This window comes from Furipterus horrens, unplaced genomic scaffold (genome assembly GCF_987537825.1).
Source record: "Furipterus horrens unplaced genomic scaffold, mFurHor1.1.pri manual_scaffold_3, whole genome shotgun sequence".
Lineage (NCBI taxonomy): Eukaryota > Metazoa > Chordata > Mammalia > Chiroptera > Furipteridae > Furipterus > Furipterus horrens.
The window spans coordinates 181,064,160-181,090,410 of NW_028327173.1; the positions used below are offsets into that span (position 1 = coordinate 181,064,160).

Below are 26,251 nucleotides of genomic sequence, written 5' to 3' on the forward strand. Positions count from 1 at the left end.
ACTGGCATCCGAGAGTCCGGAACTGGAGAGAAAATGGTGCAGGACTCAGAGGTTGGAGCAAGGAAAGGGCTGCTCCAAATTTTGCAGGGGTCGAGGGAGGTCATCCTGAAGGGAACTGGGGGAGGGTATGGATCAGAAGTGCTGAGCCTTGACCCCTGATTTGTGGGACCCCTTCCTTCTTTATAGTTACTACTTTGTATATTTTTTAACACTAATGGCCAGGACAGTACCTATCAAGCTTTGTAACATCTTGTTGCTTTCTGATAAATACAGACATTTCACATACCTGTCCATCGACATTGAGATGCTGTGCCCTTTCTCCTATTTGCAATCATCAAGTTTATTTTCCACATAGCTATGTAACCTCAGAAAATTTCTGAAGCAATTGTTTTAATAGTTTATATTATTAAAAACAGTAGGTATGTTTTATTTTCCAAATAAAAACATGTATTATGATAATATTGAATAACCCTCTCAAACAACACACTCCCTGCACCCTCTCCCTCATTCCCTTAGTTTCAGAACATCTCCACCCCCACTTCACATGAGACTTTCTGGGCAAGAACAAGGTCTTATGCCATCCTCTAGAAACTTCATATTAAGTTTACCCTTCACAAAGGGGAGGGGAGGACACTCCAGAGCAGGATAAGGACAGCTAGTGATGGAGGGACAGCCTTGTTCAGAGTCCTCCCCCTTCTGCACCACTTACACAGAATAACCTGGAAAAAGGACAGCACAATATTTCTTAGTTCTCTCCCAAGAGAAGGTCAGGAATCTCTTTGACTCTTTTGTACCCCGAACCCTGAGTAGGCACAGGACACTGGGAAAGGGCAGGGTCTAGAAAGTGTAGTTTGTAAAAAGCTAGAGAACAATGCCATGCCTTCCACCTTAGCCACCTGATCTAAACGACCTGGACTCTCTAATCTCTCCTTTCTTTCCTTTTGAGAGTGTGGTCAGTCAAACCAAGGGGGGCGTGATTGTAGGTCTTCCATGGTTTTTCAGTGCATAGGAGTAGAAGAAGAAAAGGGAAAAAGGAAAGCACAAAATTGAGAGGAGATAACAGAGAGGAAATGTGACTTAATATGTGATGAAGCAGAAAAAAAGCACAGATAAAAAGGAGAATTAACAGTAAGAACTCTTTTTTTTTTCCTGTGGGAATATCATAATTTTCTATTTATCATGTAATTTTACTTGCCACTATAGGCAACATATCATATTTCATTTCTTTTAAATTTAATTAATTTAACTTTTTTAAAGAGAGAGGAAAGGAGAAAGAGAGGGAGAGAAACATCACTGTGTGGTTGCCTCTCACTCACACCCCCAACTGGGGACCTGATGTGCAACCTAGTCATGTGACACTTGCTCCCAGGCCAATGCTCAGTCCACTGAGCCACCGCAGCCAGGGCAACATATCATATTTCATGGCTTATCTTTTTTGCAATATTTTTTACTCTGTTTTTCAGCAGAAATATCATAATTTGCTCTCCATCATGTAATTTTACTTTCCAATATGGGCAACATAGCATGTTTTTTTGTTATCTTTTTGTAGCCCAATGTAAGCCAGGAAATAAATGTCTTATGTAACCAGAGCACAATATTGACCCTCTGTCAGTGCCTCCTACCTTCCGCTTTTCTCTCTGTCTCTCATGTTACCTCACAACATTCCTCTCTCTCCACTGAGAGGGCAAATGCTGGCTAATGAAAGTTAATGGTAATTGTTTCCCTTGGATTAGCTGGTTTAATTCTAAAGCTAATGGCCCCATTTCCCAGAAGCCTAAGTGTCTAGGTTCTGATTTATACAACTGGCTGATGTTCTGGGAGTTCTGACAACCACTCTAACCCTCACTATTCCTGAAATTAGCAATGTCTTTTGTCGTAACTGGTGATTCTGAGTTTTTTGACAGATGGTGGTAGAAAAGATAAATTTTTCTCTACTGGAGAGAGAAAATAAAGTTCACTGCAGTGAATGAATTACCTGTAGATTTTGAAGAAAACCAGCAGGAATTTCATAGGAATAAATAACTGCATACTAAATTTTAAGTTATCAAATGTCATGGAAATATTGATGTAACTTTTATGGCATAATAATCTTTCTGTGTCATTTCTTTTTGTCCTTTTGATCAGTGAATTTGTTTCAGTAGTAAAAAATACTGAAGAGCTTAGTGTGCACCCCAACAGGATTTTTTTTTGGCCCATTTTCTATTTAGCTATTTTTCACTCTATTGTAAACATGATTTTATAAGATCGAATTTAATTATAGACAATTCTTTCTTTAAAAATGCATTCAAAATGTTGGACCAGTAAAATTAAAGGTCCAAATTCAAGTTGAATCTCAACCACAAATGAGTCACTGGTAGATTGTTTCATGATTCAGCTTAAGTGAAATCCTTCATTCTAGAATAAATGGTGAGGTAACTTAAGAATCAAGACAATGCTATCTTCGTATTTTAGCCAAGTTCTCTCTTGTCTCATGTATCTGAGTTAGTGTTATTTTGCATTGATTGTCACTACATTCCTGATAATGTCAAAGAGGGTTTGGGCTAAGTGATCTGGATCAGAGGCTGGTTATCAGAGCTTTAGGCAGGAAAGGTGGGCTGCAGAATAATAGTTCACTTACTGGAGTTTTCCCCCCATTTTTGTGCCAACCCTAATTTTGCTTGTCAAATATTAGGTTTTAGGATATTACAAAGAAGCTAGACATTACTTTCCTGGTGCCATTAAAGTAGCTCAATTGTCTTCAGAATCTGTATTCAGTTTTGTTGGGGAATAGTACATCAATCAGAATTATATATGTATTAGGGTGGGGCAAAAGTAGGTTTATGGTTGTTTATATGGAAAAATAATACAATAATATAAGAATAAACTGTGTCTTAGGTACTCACAACTATCTATCTATCTGTCTATCTGTCTGTCTATATCAGTATCTTTACCTATGTATATTTCTATATCTATATCTATGGAGAGAGATTGCAAAGAATTTACTTATGCACTTGCAAAGGCTGGCTAGGCAGTAGACTCACACAGCTCTGACATGAACAGCAGTGGCTGTTGGGAAGGCTAGGCTTAAACTCTCAGGTACAAGCCAAAGCTGCAGTCCACAGGTGGCATTTCTTCTTTTCCATGGAGCTCTCAGTTCTCCTCACAAGGCCTTTGAATGGACTGATTATGTAAGATAGTCTCTCTTACTTAAAATCAACTGCTTAAGGGCTTTAATCACATCTACAAAGTGCCTTTAGAGCAACACCTATATTAGTTTTTGATTGAATAATTGGGGCTAATAGGTTAGCCGCATTGACACATAAAACTGGCCATCATTGATGGTAAGCAGAAGTATTTGTGTATTTTGTGGGAGAGAGGAGTTTGCGAGGGTAAAAGGAAGTAATTGGTTACACTCCATCAAAGTAGGATATGGACCAAACAAATTCAAGAATTTCCCTGCTAAAATTAATATGGTTGATGTGACATAATTATGCCCTATAATTTCTGTGAAGCCAGGATACATTTCTCTGACAACAGGCAATTACTTTTTTGTATGTGTTTAAGATGACATGAGCTTCGTTAAAGCTTGGGAAGACTGCTTTATGTAACAGTGAATCACCTTTCTCTTTTCTGCTCCTTGCAGCTTGACTCGTACCCCAGATTTGCTTGTCTAATTCATCCTTGAATGTCTGTCAAGGAAAATGGTTTGTTACATTAATATAGTTCTTATGTTTTTTGGTTATGAATAGCTTTCCAAGGCTTGATGTAGCTTTTGAAAATTCCCTTATTACTGATCTAGGTATTATCACTGTAGGAGTTGAAGTCATGAGACAGTTTTACGGGGGTAATTTCTTGGCAAAGTTAGATTTTGTGCTGAAATCCTGCTGGGTGCTACACATGTTGATGGATGACCCACTGTGTAATAGGACATTTTAGTGTTCATGTGTGTGAGGAATGGATGTGCTAATTAGAGCCTTGGAAGAAAATTCTACTTTATGTTGTAGTGTTTTGCATATGGAATATCCCTTGTTCTGTCATTTTCTGTGGTCTTTTTAAAAGTATATCTGCCAAATAACTGGAAGTGTGAATGTAAAAACGTGATGGTTTCCTATGAAAGTATTTCCAAGAGACCTGAACTGAATTATTAAGAATAACAAGGCAGATAGGGAAACTTCTCATTGCCTTGCCACAGTTTTGCAAAATCCAAAATCAAGAGTCTGAGGTTGTGCACTGAGGACCAAATTTGCCTGAAAATGTTTTTATATAGTTTGCAAAGCTCGTAATATATTTTTAAGTTTGCATGGTAGGTCATACACAGTCCGATAAACCACTGTCACCACCAGTCCCTAATGCTACACACTTGGCTGCTTCAAGTATTTGTTACCTGCCTAGCCTTTGAAGTTATTTGAGAATTCAGTGAAATCCACTGGTAAATAAAGACTATGCAGTTTATGTATGTGGCTTAGCACTTTCAAGGAGTTTATGTTCTAACTGAACCTTTAAGACTAACAGTGGAAACAATTGCTGTTATACAGTGTATAAGTAAGAGCTGAATTTATGATATATGCTTCACTCACTTATCTAGTCTACATCTCTAATTTTCTCTCATCCTGGGATCGGGGCTGCTGCAGAGCCTGAAAGCCAAAGAGATAAGACATCCTTGGTGACCTTTTGGGTGTGGGAGGCAAGTCAGGGGGAAAGCAGTAGCTTAGGAAGACACTGTCAGTTTTTCCTTACTGTTGGAGAGCAACGTAGACATTGGAAGAGAGTCAAGGGATGAACCGAGTAAGGAAATGGGGGGGGGGGGCGGTGAGGGAGAGGAAGGAGAGAAGAGAAGAGGAGGAGGAGGAGAGAAAGGACAAGGTCCAAGAAGAACACTGAATTTGAAGGAGTCAAGGAAGATTCAGTAGTTGTTGAGGCTTTAGATGGACAGGAAGGAAAGGACAAGAGGGAGGGCTTGAGAACTTCTGGGAACAGAAATACACAACGAGCATTTTCATGAGTCAGTGAGACCACAGGTGACAGAGTTAGAGGTAGTAGAAAATGAAGTTTACTGGGTTAGATGAGGATGATTTGGGCCATACAAGTAAGCAAGGCTAGTGTATATGGAAGGCCTGGTGGCTACCAGACAGATGTTATTAATATTTGATGTGTCTCTCTGATGGCTTTTATTGTCGTTTTATATATAAGGAAACAAAGGTTCAGATGGTTCAAATTATCTAAGTTCTTAAAGCCAAGTTCATCTGGGTCCAAGTTCAGTATTCTTTGCGTGAATCAAGTAGAGAACTTTCTACCTGAGATGGTCTCCAGAGTAGATTGCTGTTCTTGCTTTCTAGATCCATCCCCCAAATTTTGTTTGTAGTCTTTAGCTCCAACAACATGCTAATGTATTTAATTTATTCTCCTAACATATATACACATCCCTTATACTCCTATTATTAGAAACTATTTAACCTTCTACCCCACATAATGAACTAATGGTCTTTTTTATTTTATGGACCAAGTTTATCCATCATATGATTAGAATTATGTTTCTGCAGGTGTTATTTTGTGGGTTTTGTTTTTGAAGTCTTGATTGGTGTAGTTGCTCTTGCTCAATTTCTCTAGATAAAAAAGTATAAAATAATATATTTGACATAGTTTTCTTATTGTGAATTCAGATTTGGATGGAGGCAGCCAACTGAATTATTCTGGGAATCTGTCTTATGGTGAAGAGGACCTCATCTCTGCCCCCTCACAGGCCCCATGTGAGGTGGGGGGCACCAGGCACCATGGTGCACCTCCCCAAGAGACCAGTGTGGCCCGCAGCCTCAGGCGCCAGTCCACGGAGGGCAGCCTGGAGACAGAGACCGCTTTTAATAACCGGGGGCTGGAAGACTCCTATGCCACGGACAGTTCCTCTGTGTGGAGTCCAGAGGCAAGTTACTGGTTTTCCATTCTTTTTCTGCTTCAGTGTTTTGTCCACTTTCTCGTTTGTGCTTTCCACCCCTCCCCCATCCCTCAAGAAAAAAAAGAAAAAGAAAGCATTACCTTGAAAAACAAAGACCTAAAGAGCCTTTATTTAAATAAATTTTTGTTCAGATGACCAAGGTCTGACCCCTATGTGGACCAATAGAAGAGTCATAAATACATTTCTATCAAAATGGAAAAATAGGAATAAAAATGGTGACAGAATGGGCCCAGCAGCAATCAGGTTTCTTTTTTACATAAAGGAGTATTTTGTTATTTAGAGAGGCTGGTTTATTTCTCTTACAGTTTCTATTAACTGAAGTCTGTTTTTATTTACCCTGAATTTTGAGTGATGATTATTTGAATATGAGAATTATTTGAAAACTAAACTAAATACAGTTGCCCTCCAAACGAAATTATATAAGATATTAGGATGATGATCTTGTAGCATATTTGTTAGCTTTTAATTGAGTTCAAAATCTAAGAGATGGCATTTTTCTGTAACGACCCTCTGGCCATTGACTTTGTTTCTTGAAGTAAATCTGTGATAAAATATGCTTCTTCTAAATTTATTTTTCAATTAAAACTTACTCCACAATATGCCTAATCAACCAGAAATGTGACTGGAAATGGTGATGCTAGAAACTACTATTTATTGAGAAATTACTATGTGCCAAGAACTGTGATAAGGATTTTACAAATATTGTTTTAACTTATAGGCATTTATGGTTATTCCTTATTAGCTATACCCCTTCTATAATGATTCTATAACATTAAGAGATATTAAATAACAGTTTCTAATACCCTTATTGAAATTAATTTTCATGCCCTGTCACATAAGCATCTAATACTTTAGTGTAATTTGTAGAGATAGAGGAAGGAAAAGGGTGAGTGGGTTTGTTAGCATCAGTCTGACCGAGAAAACAAATAGGATGAATCTGTTATTAGGGCCTGGACTGTCATACACACAAATGCTCATTAAGGAGGAAAAAAATCACAGAAAATCACGTTCCAAATCCTTACTGCTAATGCACTGGGGCATGTGGAGAGAGCATAAGGAGGTGTGCACATGTGTGTGCATGCCCGTGTGTTGGTGTTCCTGCTAAGGATAGGAGATGGTAACTCAGCTATGTGGTGTGTGGCTTGTTAAAAGCAGCCCTTCCTTCATATGGAGACACCCAAAGCTGTTAACCTTATAAGTTTTGTCAAAAAAAAAAAAAGTGCTTCCCAGTCAGTTTACTGCTAAGAGTTATATCAGATACTACACAATGACATTTAACATTTAAAAATATTACTTTTGGCTCTCTCACCACAAAAACAAAACAGAACTGTTTACCTGCCTCATGGTCCTCCATTCCCTTGATCACTGTACCGTTCACCTTGGCATTTGCCTGCCTCGTGGGGCTTTAATGGAAGACTTGGTGATGAGGGCACTAAATGTTCTCAGACTCCAAAAATACCGAGACATCTCTGTGTGCTCCATTCAACCTCCTATCTATTTTGAGACAAAAACTGTAATTTGTGCTCTTACAGTAGAACCTCAAATGTGGCTCAGAGGCAGTTCCTGTAACTGCCTGGTTGGCAGGCTTAGCTCGCCTTTTAAGAATTGATTTATTTGCCTCTTAGCTGTGTTAAGAACCCTGTCTTCCCCCGTGTATCTGGCATCGGGAACATATTGTGGGTCTCTTTGGGCCACACAGATGACATCAACACTATCTTACTAAAACAGAAAGGTTTTCAATTTGATAGAAAATCTTTAAACGTACAGGCGTTTTGGACAATGTGGCACAAGTGGCCCCATCTTAAAGAAAAATCGGGGCCACGTGAGCTGAAGAAATCATTCATTTTGACTCGGAAGGAAACTGGTCATGCGTGCAACTATCTGTTAGGCTGATGGATTGTCATGTGCGGTTCTTCTCTGCTGGAAAAGGCCTTCGACTTTTTCCTGCAAACCCAAGGCTCAGTGGAGAAGACAATGGGGAGGCTGGCTTGTGCTGCTGAGCACACAGGGAGGCAGATGTCCCACTTTACATCTCTGTTTCCACTGATTAACTGGTTGGCTTTGAGAAGTTAATTAAAATCTGCCAAATGGGGATAAAAATGAAGAGATTTTTTTACCTTGCAGGAAGGTCAGATGGATTAGTGATATTAACAGTACTCACATGAGGAGCGCCTTTAGTTGCCTGGTGATAGATAGGTAATGTGTGTTGAAATGACTAATTGCTCTGAAATTACCAGCCTCCACAAATCATTTCAGATCAATCCAGGAAGGGGCCACAAACCCCATTTTCATGAGCCACTGCTTGAACCGTCCCCGTCCAGAGCCTGGTCTCTGCCTGGAGCTGTGTCTTGTTTAGTTATTTCAGAGTCACCCCCATCCCCAGGACTTTACCACACACCTGCAGGTGCAGTGAGCATTTATCTGAATAGATAACCTGATGGATAAGTGGAGAGACAGTCATTAACTAGTATATTTTTTACCTTGGCATTGAAGTTGATGATAAAACAACTGTTAACTAATATTAAGAGCAGGGGCCTGAAAGGGTGTGAAATTCAAAGTAGTTGTTTCCAACTCCCTTCCCCCATCTCATTCCCTCTTTATCTCACGCGCTTACTACATATATAATTAGCTATGGTGAAAGGTTTGGGGGAAGGAAGAGACACATCGTATTCAACATAAGGTTTGGGATTTTAAGCATTTGTACTGGTAAATCCTAGATAGTCCTCCTGGCTGGGCTGATGATGCTGGGGGAAGGGCGTGAGTTACTTAGCCTTTCTAAGCCTTAGTTTCCTCCTCCATAAAAAGGAAGATATTAAAATACCTACCTCATTAGGTTAATGTAAGTATTTTAAAAGATAGTATTTCTTAGCTGCATTTCCCCCCCAAAAATAGGAAAGAGTGACGGACAAGGGAGTGTTCAGGGAAGAACAGAACATCATTATGAGTATAATCAAGTTGGCACCACTAAGCGTGACTCACAGCTTGATCTTGTGGGCCTGTACTCTATGAAGCTGTATAAACTCATCTCAGGACATCTTTCCAAGGGGAGAAAAGTTTAGTGCAGGAGGCATTAACTCCCCCTACACACTCGACTTTCTATACGTGAGTGCCAAGCAGGAGTCTGTAAGTTTCCAGGCCTTGACATGAACAGAGAGCTTTTGGTGGCAGCTGAGAGTTACGTGGCATGGCAGGAAGGAAGACTTTATTGAGTTCCACCAGGCTGAAGCCACTTAGAGCCCAGACAGGCTGTGCCTGTAGGGGAAGAGGGAATAAGATGTAAGGCCAAGAAGGTGTGAAGTGCATAAAAGTGGGCTTTTGTACCCTATAAAGGGTATAGTATGGCACCTGGCATAAGGGAGGTCTTTGTATGTTATCTATTATTAGTATGCTCTGGCAAGCAATATAGAGCTGATCAAGAGTACGCTAAAATAGACTGGAGTTTTAACAGAAGACTGTGATTTGAGTTTTGAGTTGGCCTAACTCCTTGGAGACTTGCTTCTAATATTATATCTACACTAGTCAGTTGTATTCAAAAGTCTCTATAGCAACCACTTTTATCACTTGAAACTAAGTACCTCTGAATAGAAACACTCACACATGAATGCATGCATGCTCTGAGAAAAAGAGAAGAAGCTTCTCTTATTTTGCAAGAAGCCTAAATTTTCTTGCTCGACTAATGTGAATTTTAAGAGAGAGGGCATTTAATAGATGTCTCCTATATGTCAAGTCCTTTAACTTTCACAACAATCGTCTAAAATAGGTACCCTTTCCATTTTATTGTTGTGAAAAATAGAAAGTGGAAATGATTACACAATGTCAGTGCAGTAGCAAGTGGTAGACCCGGGGTTTCTAAGACTGTCTCATTCCAGAGAACTGTGCATTTTTATTTGAGTTTTGTTGGAAAGTTATGTTGATGCAGGTGTGTTTTGAGGTGTTTTATTATATATATATATATATATGTATATATATATATATATATACATATGTATATATATATTTTTTTTTAATAAAGTCCCTAAATGAGCAAAGTCTGGTGTTCCATTACATAAATAAGAACTGATTCTGATTTATAATAAGAAATCAGACCAAAGTTTAGTTATGAGTAAGAGTCATGCCTTCAGAGGGAAAAATCAAATTAGGTTGACATTATTTATAGTTTGTTGGAGGGTGGTTCATTACAGTAAATGCAGTTCAGCTCAGTTTTCTCAGTGAGGTCATCAGATCTGACTGGCTACAGGTGAACTGCTGTCTAAGGGTGATATTTCATAATGGGAACCTGTTTGAAAATAGGTAGCACCAGTAGACTGATGGAAATAGATATTTATAGAGTCTGTTCTGAGCCAGATATTTTTTTCACATCTATTAAAACCTCACAACAGCACTCTATCAAGTAGACATCTTAATGCCTTTTTTTTTTCCCCCTAGCAAGAGTACAGAAAGGATGGCCTATTTGGCCAGGGTCAAAAAGCTAGTCAGTGGTAGAGTTATGATTTCTGTTTGGCACTCATATGTATATTAAGCCTAGGCCTCCTGTCTCCAAGTCCAATGCTGCTATTCACTAAAAAGCTACTGGGGATGCTTCCCTAAACCCTTGCTATTCAAAGTGTGACATGAGGCCATCTGTGACATCCTCACAACCTTCTGTGAAATGCAGACTCTCAGGCCCCAACCCAGTCCTACTGAATTAGAATCCCTGGATGATGTAAGTCCACATGAACATTTGAGAGGCTCTGCCCTGATTTTTTCTCCCATGTAGATTGAATCTTAGTTTTATTAGAATTCTTGTCTTCAGGAGGTCTTGACCCATAGAGCACAGTCCCAGGCTTAACCATTTCTCCTGGGACTCAGGATAGTTACCCCTTGGCAATTGTATAGTTGAATAATTTTAGACTTTGTTTCCCAGTTGGTTTTCAATGATAGTGGGCAATTGTGTTTTTTGAGAGGCAGTGTAGATGAAAATACTGCAAAATATTAAAGCTTTATTTATTTGTTCCAAAAACATTCATGAAGACTCACCATATACCAGGCATTGTGCCCTCAAAAAATTTACAATCTGATGGAGAAATAGAGTAGTAAACAGACCTTTATAATATAGAAGGATCTGAGGTAACAGAAAGTACAGGGTTCTGACATTGCACGGATGGGGCATCATCTCTCTGAAATGTAGTTGGGCATTATCATTTCCATTCCTGATCTTTTCCTCTGTCTGCAACAGGATCAAGACGGGGCCAATTTTCAGGTGCCATCTGGGGTCCCAGAGCCCATCTCAAAATGTGGTGATCTGGATGTCATCTTTGACTATAGAGCGGCTAGCCAGAAACTCACAGTGATCATCGTGAAAGCACAGGGCCTCCCAGATAAGGACCGAAGTGGCATCAACTCCTGGCAAGTTCATGTAGTCCTGCTGCCCAGTAAGAAACAGAGGGGTAGGACGGGCATACAGAGAGGGCCCAACCCTGTCTTCAGGGAGAAGGTCACCTTTGCCAAGCTGGAGCCCAGAGATATGGCTGCCTGTGCCATCCGCTTCCGCCTGTATGCCGCCCGCAAGATGACCCGTGAGAGAATGATGGGGGAGAAGTTGTTCTATCTCAGCCACCTGCACCCAGAAGGGGAAACGAAAGTGACTCTGGTTCTGGAGCCAAGAAGTAATATCAGTGTGAGTATGTCAAATGGTGCTGCCAATGATGCGGTGTGTTGGGGGATGTGGAATTGTCAACTTTTGGTTTAGTACATTCAGCCTGTGAATTCAAACACTTGAATTTAATTTTCCATTGGGTTCTCCTCATTCTTATAAGCCAAGATCTGCACTTTATGCTTCGGTGGGTTTTCATGCCCATTTTCCCTGTAAGCTGATGGATGTCCATTTTAGGAAGCGAGCACAGTGGGGGGGGGGGCATGGGAAAAATAGCAGGGGTGGCTAGGCCTTCTAGTTAGCTAATAAGTGGTCCTACGACCTGTCCTGCCCCTGCTCTGCCCCCAATATGCATTATGAAGAACTTCAGAGATGGGACTGTCAAGGTGAGGTCCTTGACAAGTGTGCCCACGTAGGCTGCAAACAGTAGCCTCAAACTCCAACCACTTCTAAGACCTTCCATTTATATGACCAAGCTTCTCCATGTGCCCCATCCTCTGCATCCCCTGGGGTGTCAAGGAAAGACAGTATAGCCTGTATGTCTACAAGATGGGAAGCTCACTATTGCCATGGGTAATGTGTCATCTGATATGAGCACCACCTTTTAAAAAAATGTAAAAAGATCAGCTAGCTATCTTGGGCTTTTGGGCCAACTGAGTGCCTACTGTATGTCAGGAAGGGGATGCGGGAAAGAACAAAATGGGTGATGTCTCCATACTCGGGGAGCTTACAACCTGGTGGCGGAGGGCACCAATAGCTAAACCGAGGCAGGAAGGAAAGAAGAGAGTGACAGAGGCTGCCATTTGTTTAGAAGAATCAGAGAAAGTTTCTTGGAGATGCTGATAAAATCCAGAACTCAGGGAAGAAGTTGGCAACATGTGGAGGACAGGGATGTCAGAGGGCGGCATGTGCAGCTGTCAGGGATGTCCGGGGGTGGAAAGGAGCTCATCAGGTGTGAGGATGAGGAAAGGAGCCAGAAAGGCTGGAGGATAGCAATGGGAGATCGAGCCACTGACATTTTAAATAGATGTCTCAAAATTAGTGTCTCCAGACCTGAAATACTGACTTTTGCCTCCCTTAATCTATTCCACCTACAGTCTTTCCATCTTGGCTACAGGCAATTTCATCTTTTTTTAGTTGCTCAGGTCAAAATCCTATTGGTTCCATTTTCAAAATACAACCAGAACCCAAGTGTCTGCTGGATGAAATGGGCTCCTCATGTTCTCCCTGCTTCATTTGCCCCCTCAGACTCTTCCCAACAATGGGCTCAGATTGACCCTTTAAAACATAAGTCAGATCATGTCTCATCTCTGCTTCAATCACTCTTTTCTTCTTAAGCTCTGAGTAAAGCATATCTGAAATGAAAAACAGAGGCCGCAGGAGGTCAGCAGGGGCCCTTCCTGCCCTGTTTCTCTGTGCCAGGCCCTGTGCTGTGTGCTGGGAGTGCAGAGTTGAATGGGGAAAATGATTCAGGGTGAAAGAACTTTGAGGGTCAAAATTTTTCCCTTCCCCAGTTATTTGTTGAGCGTGATTATATGCCAGACATTGGATTATGTATGCACTGTGGCCTGAGAAATTTATAAGAATTAGGGGAGTCTGAGTTTCCTGAGTGAACAAAGACAGTAAATGGCATTTGCAGGGGGCATAGCCTAGGGAAAATCGTGGTGTCGTAAAAGGGCCCAGGGGATTGATGGGAGAGGCAAGCTATGCAGTGATAGGTGCCACATTAGATGCTGCCGTAGAAGCAGAGGGGAGGGTGTGACCCTCACCCACAACTTAGCAAATATTCCATTGTTGGTTATCATCATCCAGCAGGGGCTATAGGTATCTATCAAAACCACCTGGCCCTATAGTTTACAAATTGTATTCCGTGGAAGCCCGGGCTCTAGATGCTCATGGCTTGGTAAACGGGATATTTTCCTACAGGAGTAAAAAAATGTTTAATTACTTTTAATGCATCTATTCATTGGAGTTTCTGATAAGAAGTTCTAGGAAATGATTTTCAACTTGGAGAAAAAAAGGTTTGAGCAAAGTCCAACGTACTTGTTTCTGCTGGAAGGTGATGGCTCCGGGAGGCTGGCTGGTTTCCCCTACAGAGCTGATTCCTACTCCCCCTTCCTGAAGGAAAAGCAGCCTGCTGATCTGCTTCACTCTCCTCCTCCTGACACATCCGGTGCATAAAAGTGGGTGCTTTGGAGAAGTGTGTACATGAATAAACATAACAGAAGGTGTGGTCTCTCCCCTGGGCACACCTGGTACCTGCAAGGTCTCTGAGATTGCATTCATGTGTTGACTTCTGTATCAAAAATTTGTAAAAGTGCTCATTTTCAATGTAGTTTATTAGGAGAAAAAAATAAAGCACCTGGCATATTCCTGGCCTTAAGAAGCAGAACTAAGGGCAAAATGTTCTATGTTGTGGTAGACATCCAGTGGTCATTTTTTTCCCTAGTGAAGACAAAATGCCCTTTGAATTGCTACATTCATCACAAAGCTGCAGAGAACAGGGCAGATGGGTTCCACAGAAACATCGGAGCACAAATTACACAGGAGGGAATTTGAATCTATATTAAATGTATTATTAGTTCTCTATGTATCTTAGATAGTTTGATTTACGCTAGTAATAACATCTTGGTTCGTTTTGTCTTAGAGAGGAAATATTGAATGGAGACAGTTCTTGAAACAAAGATGTCAGCTAATAATGCAAGGGCTCTCATCCATGGCTGTGCTCCCCAGACCCATTATCATTCACACGGAGTGCGCCCTTCCTCAGTAATTTTTGGCAGCTGTTGAGATTGGGCCACAATTTCACCAAACATAATATTGGCTTTCTGTAAAGGAGAGCAGTGCAGCATGGACCAATGGATTCTTTGTTTTTCTTCCCCTCCAGAGTGGAGAGTCTCCGCTCAGCCCATCTGCTGTTTCTCACAGTGACAGTGCTTCATCCACGCAGTCACTGTCTCATGGAGGGGTGCCAGAGCTGTTGGTGGGGCTGTCCTATAATGCCACAACGGGACGATTATCTGTGGAAATGATCAAAGGCAGCCATTTCCGAAACCTCTCTGTGAACAGAGCGCCTGGTAAGTACATGCTCCTTCCAGGGGCAAGTACAAGGCTGTGTCTGCTTTCACCTTAATTCTTTAACTTTTATAATAAACGTGATCTTGGTATGGCTTAGAGAGTTTTTACAAAGTGATGCCTCTGGGTTTTAAAAGTGCCTTTCTATTTAATTAGAGTGAAGACTTCTCTGATATCTAGACACATCTTGACATGAAATAGGCTGATTTTTATGTGTATATTTTATAAGAGAAAGGAATGATGTCTTTTCAGCAACACAATGTGTATGGGCAATTAAAATCTGCTAATAGGTCCCAGGCCCTCAAAAACCCTTAAAGAGGTAGAATTCAGGTGTTGGAGTGAGGCAGGTCTACATTATTACCCATGAGATTTGCAATATGCCTATATTTTCTGAATCTTGGTAGACTCACCTAGAAAAAAAAAGGATATTAATAGTATCTTCCTCATGGAATTCTTTTGGGCTATAAATAAAATGATTTATGTAGAGTGTTAGCATAGTGCCTAACACATAGTGGGCATACTAGAAATGTTAGTGGTTATGGTGTTGATGAAAGAGGATGTGAAGGAGGAAGATCTGGGGCAATACAGGCCGGACTCACCACTTCTGAGGTTAACAGTGGAAAAAGGGGCTTATGACATACTCCAGTAACTGCAGTCCAAGGTTCAGCAAATCAGAATTAGAAAGCAGCTTCTGCCAACTACCTCTCAATACCCAAGAAGTTGGAGATTGAACACTGGAATGATGCTGCTAAAAATGAGCTTACTGTTAATGATCTTGCTTGTCAGAAAAAAATGAAACAGCTTAAAAGGGGACAAGAAGATAATTTTTGCCTCAGTTGTGCCTTCTGGATCTCATGTAAGTACATCTAATCAGAGGAACCTAATTGTATCCAGAATGCTAGCTGCAAGAGAGTCTGGAAAATATTGTTGAATTTCCAGTCTTTCAATTAAGGGAGGTAAACTAGAAGAGGATAGGGTGGAGGGCAAGTGAGCCTGCCCCTCAATGACACCAAAGTCTTCCTGATATAATAATGAAATCAAGAACAACGTGGTAGGCTGCATGAGTCAATGGACTCTGGCCTCACATGTCAGCATCAGGTGAAGAGCCAGCAGAACTAGTAGAAAACGGTTGGCTTCAACAACCAAATCTGGGCTCTTACATTTTTTAGCCTTTAACTGTCCTTTATCCCATGAAGTCTTTTGTTCAGTGGTGTCTTGTTAGCCAACCTGTGTTAACCCCATTAGAGCAAGTTCATAAGGAAAGCCCAGCACATTGGATGGGAGCATAAACCATAACCTGTATTGACACTCATCAGATGAGAGCTATTTAAAATGCATAATAGATGCTGATTATTAATTATGTAGCTAAACTCTCTTTGTTAGATATAGCTTTGCTTTTTAAAATAGCTCTGGATTTATGAAAGATCTGGATTTACTGCTTTATCTTTAGAGCTTGCTGGTCTCTTTCCTTGTCCTCCTGAGCTTTGGTGAGATCTGAACAATTTAGGGGGAAGAACATGGTGGTGCTGCAGAAAATGATGGGGATGACTCATTCTAGTGTATGCTGGGAAGCTTTAATTTGTGTGCTGGGTGGTACCAGGCTATACAGGGGGTGACAGAGGACAGCTTCGGAGGCTCAGAAAGCATCATTTGGAGGCCCAAAAACTAAAGTGTGAATTCAGACTCTGCCACTTACCAACTGTGAGTTACTAAAGTTTTCTGAATCTCAGTTTTCTCATCTGTAAAATGGAGTCATAACAATATATACTTTCTAACTTGGCATACTGCATATAAAGCTGTGATGTTGAGGACAGTACTATTGTTTTTTCATACATTCATATATGAAAGAAAATATGCCAAAGGGAAATTCTTGTGATCAATGTTTAAAACAAAATAGTAAAAAATTGCAAGTTCTAATTTAGAAATTGATTTGATTCTAGAAGTTTAAAAGTCAGTTTGGCATTTACTGCATGCTTCTTCAGAGACATAGTGTTGCAGTTTAACTTCAAATGTAACTGTCATGCTGTGTCTTTGCAAACAAAGTAATAGAACAATGTTGCTATGGTGCTATTAATTAAAATAGAAACCCAATAGGGAAGACACAAGTTTTTTGTTTATGTAGAATGCTGGTACTTGAGGAAATTCCAGCTTAATTAGGAGGAGCTGAAAAAGAAGGTTCCTTTGTGGGGATTCTGAAAGGGACCTCTTGGTACTTTCAAGGGCTTTAGGTGTTGACGGCATTGGCTCTCCATTATGTCCCACTTCATCACACCACTAGCACTACTTTGGCAGTCACCAGGCAAGCTCGGATACATTTTTAGTTCCCATATGGAGGAGAACAAGAGAGAGAAAGGGTGAGGGAACAAGAGTTTTATGAGGTAACTGAGCAGAGTTGGAAGAAACGGCGGTGAGGTGGGGCAGGGAGAAGGAGAGAGGACGCACGTGGAGAGATGAATGGAACTGGGAGTGGGGGTGGTAGAGGGGCCCCGCTAAGTGCACTGGCCTCCAAGGTGGAGGTGGAGGGAGGGCAGGGTGTGTGACCAAAAGCCCTGTGTTAGCACTTACCACGAAGGAGGTGCCTGCCAGTGGAGACATGCGTAGGGACATGTATGTGTGTGGGTCAGAAATCCTGTGCTTGGGACTCTGGGCACAGGTGCAGTTATTTTGTCTGTGAAGTGGGGATATCAATCCTGTCTCACATGGTAGCTCGTCGTCGTCGGCAGCCGTCCGTCTCGAGAGACGATGGTGTAGCTTCTTAAGAGTCTATCTGCACCGCCGAGAATGGCTGTGCAGTCCGACTCGGGAGTGACATGGTAGTATCTGTCTCCTCCCGTGTTGAATCGACATCTTGCGATGACGCTGAAGCTACAGAGCCTGGGCAGGGTAATATGGAGGGTCCGCTGTTGCCCATGCAGCAGACCCCCCCTCTCTTCGCAGCTGAAGGATCCAAGGGAAAGACGGAGTCAATACAGCTTGGCTTCAGGTGCGCCGCAGGAGTTGCCGGTGTTGACTACAACGTCAAACCGCCTTAGGGACTCCGGCTCCGGATTTTCTGTCGGGGTTTACTCCCTTAGCCTTTCCCCTGAAGAGGTATGCCGCAAGGCAGCGGAGGTTTTTTGGAGTCAGAGTTTTCCTTCTCTGATGTACCCTGACTGGAAGATCGAACCAGCGACACTTAGCTCGCAGGCCGACGCTCAATCCACTGAGCTAAACCAGCCAGGGCCACATGGTAGCTATGATGATGTAAAGAATAGTTCTTAGGGAACCTGAAGGAAAATAGGCTGAGCTTGAATATTGGGAACTTTTTTCCCCTAGAATATTGATGGTTCTAAATCTTGCTGGAAACAGAGACAAAAGCTGGGATTTAAATGTGAGAATTTTTTTTGTCTCAAAATATATCATGAAACAGAAGATAACTTTGAATTCACCAGCTTGATTTAGTCAGATGACTGTTCTGATATTTTAAACTTGTCTTTGAAGAGTTGGACAAGTAGTAGATGAAGTTCCTCTCCTCTATTAGGGTCTTAAAGAAATAAGCCACTGAAATGTAAGCTCCATTCCCCAAACTTTTGCGTTCAATCCTTGGGAACAAGGCTCAGTGAGGGGCAGGTTTTACTCTGATGAGCACGAGCTGGTGGGAGCATAATTAGTGATGTGAGTCTCCACGCCGGCCGCCCCCCACCAACCAGAATGGATAAAGCTAAAAAGACCAATTCCACCAAGTGTGGAAAATGAAACAACTACTTTGGGAAAAGGCTGGCAGTTTCTTATAGAACTAAACATGCACTGAAAAATCCAGCAGTTCCATCCTTAGGCATTTACCCATCAGTTTTTTAAAAAGATCTGCATGAGAATATTCATAACAGCTTTATTCATAATGTCAGAAACTGCAAAAGTCCTCATGGCTTCATGAATGATTAAGCAAATTAAGATATATGTATTTCTATCATGGAATACTATTCAGCAATAAAAAGGAATGAAGTTAATTGAGGCACTTAACAACGTGGAAGTATCTCAAAAACATATTGAGTACGTACTGCATAATTCCATTTATATTAAGTTCTACAAGAGACAAAGCTCATCTATAGTGAATTTAGAGAGTAGAAGAGTGGTTGCCTTAGGATTTGTATTGGTATCAGAATGGACTTGGCAGGGACATGAGGGAATACTCTGGAGTGATAGACATGTCCTATATTTTGATAGGGGTATGTGTTAAATGAATGTTTGTATTTGTCAAAACTTAGTAGTACTAGGCTTTGTGCATTTCACTGTATGTAAATTTTAAGTTAAAATAGAAAAGAACAATAAAATGTTGAATTCTAGTTAATGAAATGTGTGCTGAAATATTTAGGGTAAAGACCAATGATGGTACAGCTAAGATGGATTGATGATTAGAGAGATGCCTAGATACATAAGAAAACAAACTGCCTTAACTCAGGCTGCTATAACAAAAATACCATAAACTAGTTGGCTTAAACAACAGAAATTTACTTCTCACAGTTGCAGAGGCTAGGAACTCCAAGATGAAGGTGCCAGCTGATTTGGTTCTTGGTGAGAACCATCTCCCTGGTTTGCAGACAGACACCTTCTTGCTATGTCCTTACATAACAAGAGAAAGAAAAACATTATTTCTCTCATGTCTCTCTTATGGCACCAATCCCATTTATGAGGGTTTCACCTTCATGACCTAATTACCCCCAAAGGCCCCAAATACCAACATACCTTCAAATGGCTTCGCATTGAGGAATAGGGCTTCAATATGTGAATTTTGGGAAAATATATACATTTAGCCCAAGGCACAAATGGAGCAAGATATAACAACTGAAGAATCTAGGTGATGGGTATAAGGGTGTTCACTCTATAACTATTGGAAATTTTTCGTGCATTTGACAATTTTAGTTAAAAAATACTGGCAGAAAAAAGATGGTCCAGAATAGTTCAGCTGGGTCAGGAGGATAAAAATAAAACAAGAGTCTTAGCCATACATAGGGGCTTCTGTGGTTGGCATTTCATTGTTTTTTATTATGATGATATCTCAAGGTTGAACCCTGTTCCCCTGACTCAACCTTGGACAGGGTAGACAGGGTACCAAGCAGCTGAACCTGAGGACATTTTCTGTAGTACCACCCATAAACAAAATTCCACTCAAGAAAAAATACGTGGCTGGGCATTTTCTCCATTTTCAAGTATAGCCTTTTCTTTGTTCATCTGATAGGTAGATAGATAATGCAGATTTAGATACGGATATTAAAAATATGTTTATCCATCTTTTTTTGGTGAAAGTGACCATGTTATAAATTGCTGTGTTTTTCAAATCATAGATGGGCTCGGAAAGATAAAATAAGCTATTTGAAAAATACTGAAACTAGTCCATAGACCCTATTCAGAAACTCTATGTAAATGAGCTGGCAACATGAACTAATCTTAGTCCATGTCATAGAACAACATATCAAGAATCATTCTAGGCACTTTCAAGGTAACGTCTCATTTAGTACACATGGTCAGTGTTCAAAAATATTGTCATAATTGCTGTTAAGATGGTACCAGAGAGTCTACAAATCTGGAAGCCAGGGACAGTCCCCGTGTCTGTATGTGGTGAATGGCTTAGGTGAAAAGCAGATTATGGTGTCTGGGATCAGCAGTCCTGACATGCTCTTGCAAATGCTTTTGAAAAAGTCATCATTGAGAATAAGAAACATTTGATTATCTATTGAATTTGGTTCACTAGCAGCTCTGTTCTGTCCTTTTCCTGGGCCTGCCACCCAATTACTGCATGGCTCGACATTTTATTTCACCTCCTTGAATTTCATTTTTTTCCCTATTAAATGAGGTTAACAAGCTAATGTTACTGATACAAGTGCCAGTTAAAATGAATGTTAGCTTCTCTGTTGCAGGTTTTCTCCCTCCACCTTCATCTTTGCCGTGTCTTCTTCTCCAACGTGCTGTTACTTCATTGTGTATATATGTGTATATATACTCACAAGTAATGGTCATTGTCAAAACTCTCATTAAGCTGTCCCGGCCAGTTAAAAACAAGTTTCTGAGCCTCTTAGCGTGTGCATGATTGAATGCATGTGATAATTACATCCTAAATGATAATACTTACAGCAGCAGCATATTAACCTATTAGACACTCACAAGAGCGGAGACTGGAGGAAAGAAAAACAAAAAAGCAAATCAAACTATCTTGTGTTTAGTGTGAAGAAAAAGTGGGATTCAGGAATGCACTCTACAAATGAAATGCAGGGAGAAAAGGACTAAATGAAGATGTGGGGAGTCCCACCTTCTTTAAAAGTCCTGGTCCGTGTTTCAGTTAAATACAATGAGTATCAATAGCCACTTTGTGCTCAGAATTATGACCAATTTGTAGAAGGATGTGGACACGACAATAACTTGTTGAGTGCCTAAATGGTTTTCCTTTACTTATATTAACTCACCGAAGTCTCACAACCATATCAAAGTTAGAAAATATGAAAAGCAGCAGGAGAGAAAATACAGTTCCCATGGAATATGAATTATATCTAAATAAAGATGTTTAAAAAGCAAAAAGAAAAGAAAAATAACAAATAAAAAGGAAAAATAATGAACAACCTCAGTTACCCCCAGAAGAATGACAGTAAGTTGGAGGACAGACCTCTCCCCAGCAATGATAGAAGGCAGAGAACATGGAGAGAATATCATCAATATCCTGAGAGGAAAACTCCTCAACTTAGAATTCTGTGCAAGTGGAAGAAAAATAAAAATATTTTTGACAAAGTTTAAAAGGTTTTATCACTGGAAGAGCTACTAACTGATGTTTTTCAGGAAGAAGGAAATTGAACTTGTAAGAAGTGAAGTGCAATAATGGATAATGAACAAAAAAATGGTAAACATGTAGGTAAATATAAGCATATGTAGACTTCTAGATCAAAAACAGCAACAGGAGGACAAATGAACAACATTGGAAGTGCAACCACAAAGTGGAAATAAAATTCTAGGCAGAAATAACATGAAGCATGGGACAGGGAGATGGAAATCACAGAATTCTAAGGTCCTAATGTTGCTTAAGAGATATTAATTTGAGACATTAAATCAAGTGTACATGTTAAAATTTTAATTCAGCTTTCAAGCCAGTAGAAGGAATAAAAAACTTCAATTAATCCAACATAAAGCAGAAAAAAATATTTAAAAAGCATAGAAAATGCAGAATAGATAGGAAGTGCAAACCAAAGCAATACAAATAAATCAAAATGTCTCAGTGGTCATAATGTAAAAGGACTGCTATGTAAAAAATAGATATAACATTAGATTAATATTTCCCTTCTCATTCTCTCCCTGTCCCTCTATCCCACAACCTCTCACACACACTGCAGTTTATATTGGGCCCACTCAGCATCCTAATAAGAAAAAATACCTAATAAGCAACAAATTGGGCTTAGCTCAGGAATGCAGGATAATTCAACATTAGGAAAATCTGCTGGTATATTTTACCATGTTAACTGACTTATGAGAAAACAGTATGGTTTTCTAATAGGTGCAAAAGAAGCGTTTGATACAATTCATTATCCATTGTTGATAAAAAGTACTCTTAGCGGATACATAATAGAAGGGGTATTAGTGCAGAATAGGCGAGGATGCAATAACAATTTTATCCTACAGTCTCAGTGGCTTACACAGCAAAGGTTTATTTCTTCCTTGCATCACTTTCCAAAGTGAGCCAGGTGACTCTCCTCCAATCTGTGACTGAGGCATGCAGGCCCTTTAATAAGGAGATAATATTATATTCAAACATGCCCTCTATTGTTGTCATGAAAAGGGGGGGGGGGCGCAGCATGGGAGACTCCTTGCTTGGTGGGAGTGGTCAAATATAGCCATGACTGAAGGTAACATTTATCTCTTCTCATGATGTGTTGCTAAGAACTTTGTCCCATAGCCCAGTCAACTGAAATCTGGTGGGAAGCCTCCATCCTTAATTTATTTGACTTGAATCATCAACCATTCTTCACCAAAGGAGGTTTACTAGGCCTTTGTTGTTCAACACCTTTTAAAATTCATCTCTTGCTCTTTGGAGGTCTAGAAGCAATCAGTTTTCCCAAGCAGAAAAGGGTCTGAATTTCTGTATTCTCTCTTCTCCTTTCCTTTTCCTTGCACACTGGTCAGTCATTCCCCTGCCTTACCTTTCACCTCCCTGCACCTCCCAAATGAAGCCAGTCATACTAAACATGCATGTCTAATATTCTGTTTCTCACTCTGTTTCCTGAGAGCAAGAAACTCATTAGGCATGTGCTCTTCCTTCCAAATTATATCAGATGGTGGCTTTTATTGTCACCTAATATGGATTATGACTGTCCACTCTTTTAGCCTCTGATATATGTTTCTTCATAACTTGGCACCCAACGTCTAGGCCAATGCCCATTCTTAAAAAAACAATTTTTTAATGGTAACATTCTAGTTCAAATGACTAATTATTACATCAGTCAGATTTTATCAGGAAAATAGAAAATACTCTAGGTATTTGGAGTCAGAAATTGTTTATTACAGGGTTTAAGCATGGGGGCTGGAGAGAAAATGTCGGAAAGGTTCTCTGCGTGAAGTCCTGAAGTACAGGTGTCACAGGAAAGATGCCAGTATGGTCTGAGTTGGGAGCACATGGAGGGGTGATGCTCATGAGGATGCTTGGACACCATGGGCAGAACCCCTGCTCTGCAGTCTTTAATGCTGCACATGTATCTGCAACTATGTCTAGACGGTTATGACTCCCCGTTCCTTCAGCTTTCCAGTCTCATAAAAGTAGCTTTCATTAGTCGAACCTAACTGGGGCCTTATAGGCAAGAGATTTAGGCAAATGTAGTTTTAAGGCTTTACACCCCTTTGGTACAGGAAAGAGCTTAGAAAGGTAGGAATGGTATTGCATATCAACAACTGATAGGTGCTACAGAATGAAACTGGCTTAACTTCAATAGTGGACATTTTAAGAAAATGTATACTCACTATCTTTCTTAATCCTGAAATCCCTTCAAAGTCAAGACAAAATAAGGCTCCTACTAGTATCACTTTTCAACATTGCACGAGAGGCTGAAGGTAATACAATAGAATAAGAAAAAAAAAGACCCACCATTTAAAATTTGAAAGGAAGAAATGAAACTATCATTATTTGTAGAAAATATGGTTGTTAAGAGATCTGAGATGGTAGAGGAGTAAGTGAGAACTGCGTTGACCTCCTCCTAGACCAGTCTGGAGTTGCAGTCTGGAATTATAGAGAGGACATCCAAAATGACCAACTGAGCAGTGGCTGGAGAGAAGCCTTATAACCATAGACAGATAGGAGAAGTCACTTCATCACAGCATGACTGACTAGATTAACAACTGAAGAAGACAGCCACAGACTGGGGATTGCTGGTAGTCTCGAACAGGCTGCTTAGATCCAGACTGGGACATGATCTGACATCACCAGGGGTAGATCCAGAAAGAGAAGACAGTGCACCTGTACAACAACATACAAGATGTGGTGGGTGAAGCGACTCTCAGTCAACTAGCTGGAGGGAAGGACCCACTGAAGAACAAGCATAAACACCCAAAACACAATTACAACCAGAGGGCCCACATAAACAGCATGAAGGGCATCCCAAGAGCATCAGGCTCAGGAGATCAAGGAGACTGCGCCACTGAGCCCCACAGGTCTCCTACCACAGAAGGTCATACCACAAAGACAGGGAGTCAAAGAAGATCAATCTAAGATCCAGAAACAAATAAGAACAGTCACCAAAAATGGGGAGACAAATAAGCAACCCCCAATGGAAAGGAAAGGAGGAATCCCCTTTGATGAAATAGAGGCATGCAAACTATTAGACACTGAATTCAGAACAATGGTTATAAGGATCCTTAAAGTGCTCAGTGAGGACTACAAAAAACTCCAGGGAAGCCACAAGGAATTTACTGTGAAGTACACCAGCATGAAAAAGGACATAGAAACTATCAATAAGAGCCAGGAGGAAATGAAGAATACAATATCTGAAATGAAAAACACAGTAGAAGGAATTAAAAGAGGCTAGATGAAACAGAGGATCAAATTAGTGAGCTGGAGGACAAGGTTGAAAAAAATTCTCAGACAGAGCAACAAAATGAAAAAAGGTTCGAAAAGAATAAAGAGGCCTTTAGGGAATATCCATGTCATAGGGATACCAAAAGGAGAAGAAGGGGAAAAAGGGATAGAAAACCCGTTTGAAAAATAATGACAGGAAACTTCCCTAATTTGATGAGAGAGAAAGTCATGCAAGTCCAGGAAGCACAGAGGGTCCCAATCAAGATGGACCCAAAGAGGTCCACTCCTAGAAAATATGGTTGTCTACATAAAAAAAAAAAAAAAAAACAAGAAAATCTACAAATTTAAACTAAGATGTTTGTTATACAAAAGCAGTTGTTTTCTAATACATCAGGAACAATTAGAAAATAGAGTTTTAAAACATGACTATTTACAACAGCAATAAAATATCTAAGGTATATAGACATTTACGTATATACACATATATGTAAACTAAGGGATAACAATAAAAGATGAGTATAAAATTTGTGGAAAAACTATAAAACTTTTAAAGAAACACAAAAGGAAGCTAAATAGATAGCTATACCATGTTCATTGGTGAGAATATTCCACATCTTTTCCCATCTTAATCCGTATGTCCAGTAAAATCCCATTCAAAATCCCAACAGTGTTTTTTGGTATGTTTTGCCCTTAAAAAAAACAAAAACAAAACATAATAAACTGTTTCTAAAATTCATATGCAAGAACCAGTTAAACCAAGCAAAAGCCTAGAATAACTTAGTTTTAGAAAAAGATGATAGAGGGATGTGTATAAAATGATGATAATAAATATTACCAGGCTTAGGGAAAGACACACAAACTTAGAAACTTGATACCTGACAGATGTTGTATTACAAATCAGCTGGGAGATAATGGACTATTTAATGAATAATGTTTCCCATGTGAAAAGATAATTAGACCCCTGCTTCATTCCACACACAAAGATTAATTTTAGGTGTCCTAAAAATCAAATGAGGTAAATCAGACAGAGGAAGACAAATATTGTATGCTCTCACTTATATGTGGTATCTTCTTTTAACGAAAGATAGATACTGAGAACAGATTGGTGGTTCCCAGAGATGGGATATGTGGAAGGTGAAATGGATGAAGGTGATCAAATGGTACAAACTTTCAATTGTATGATAAATAACTCCTGGCGATGTAATGTACAGTATGGCGATTATAGTTAATAATACTGTATTGTATGTTTGGAAGCTGCTAAGGGAGTAGATCTTAAAAGTTATCACAAGAAAAATAATTTGTAACTATGTGTGGTCATGGATAATAACTAAACTTATTGTGGTAATCATTTCACAGTATGATAAAGGTTCCCCTTTGAGCTAGAACAGTCTGCAACATTTCCTTCTTTTAGTCAGGTGTCCTCAGACTGGATTGTTTATAAAGTTATCATTTTCCCTTTTTGTCACTTACCGTGAGGCTTCAGTGGTGGAATTTTGGTAGTAAATAGCCTTTCTCATAATTAGAAAACAATCTTGTGACAGGATAAAGCTTGAAATTGCTCTCTGTGAAATGAGCAGGCCTTCGGAAGATTAAC

The 26,251-nt window shown here is 40.1% G+C and overlaps 1 protein-coding gene across 1 annotated transcript in view; it reads left to right on the forward strand.

Moving 5' to 3' along the window:
* The window catches only part of SYT16 (synaptotagmin 16), a 30,111-nt gene that overhangs the window by 350 nt on the left and 3,510 nt on the right, over positions 1–26,251 (forward strand). Inside the window, exons 2-4 of the mRNA XM_090268363.1 lie at positions 5,640–5,896; positions 11,145–11,585; positions 14,449–14,638. Of these exons, the coding sequence (XP_090124489.1) occupies positions 5,640–5,896; positions 11,145–11,585; positions 14,449–14,638 (888 nt within the window). The remainder of the gene's footprint in view (positions 1–5,639; positions 5,897–11,144; positions 11,586–14,448; positions 14,639–26,251) is intronic.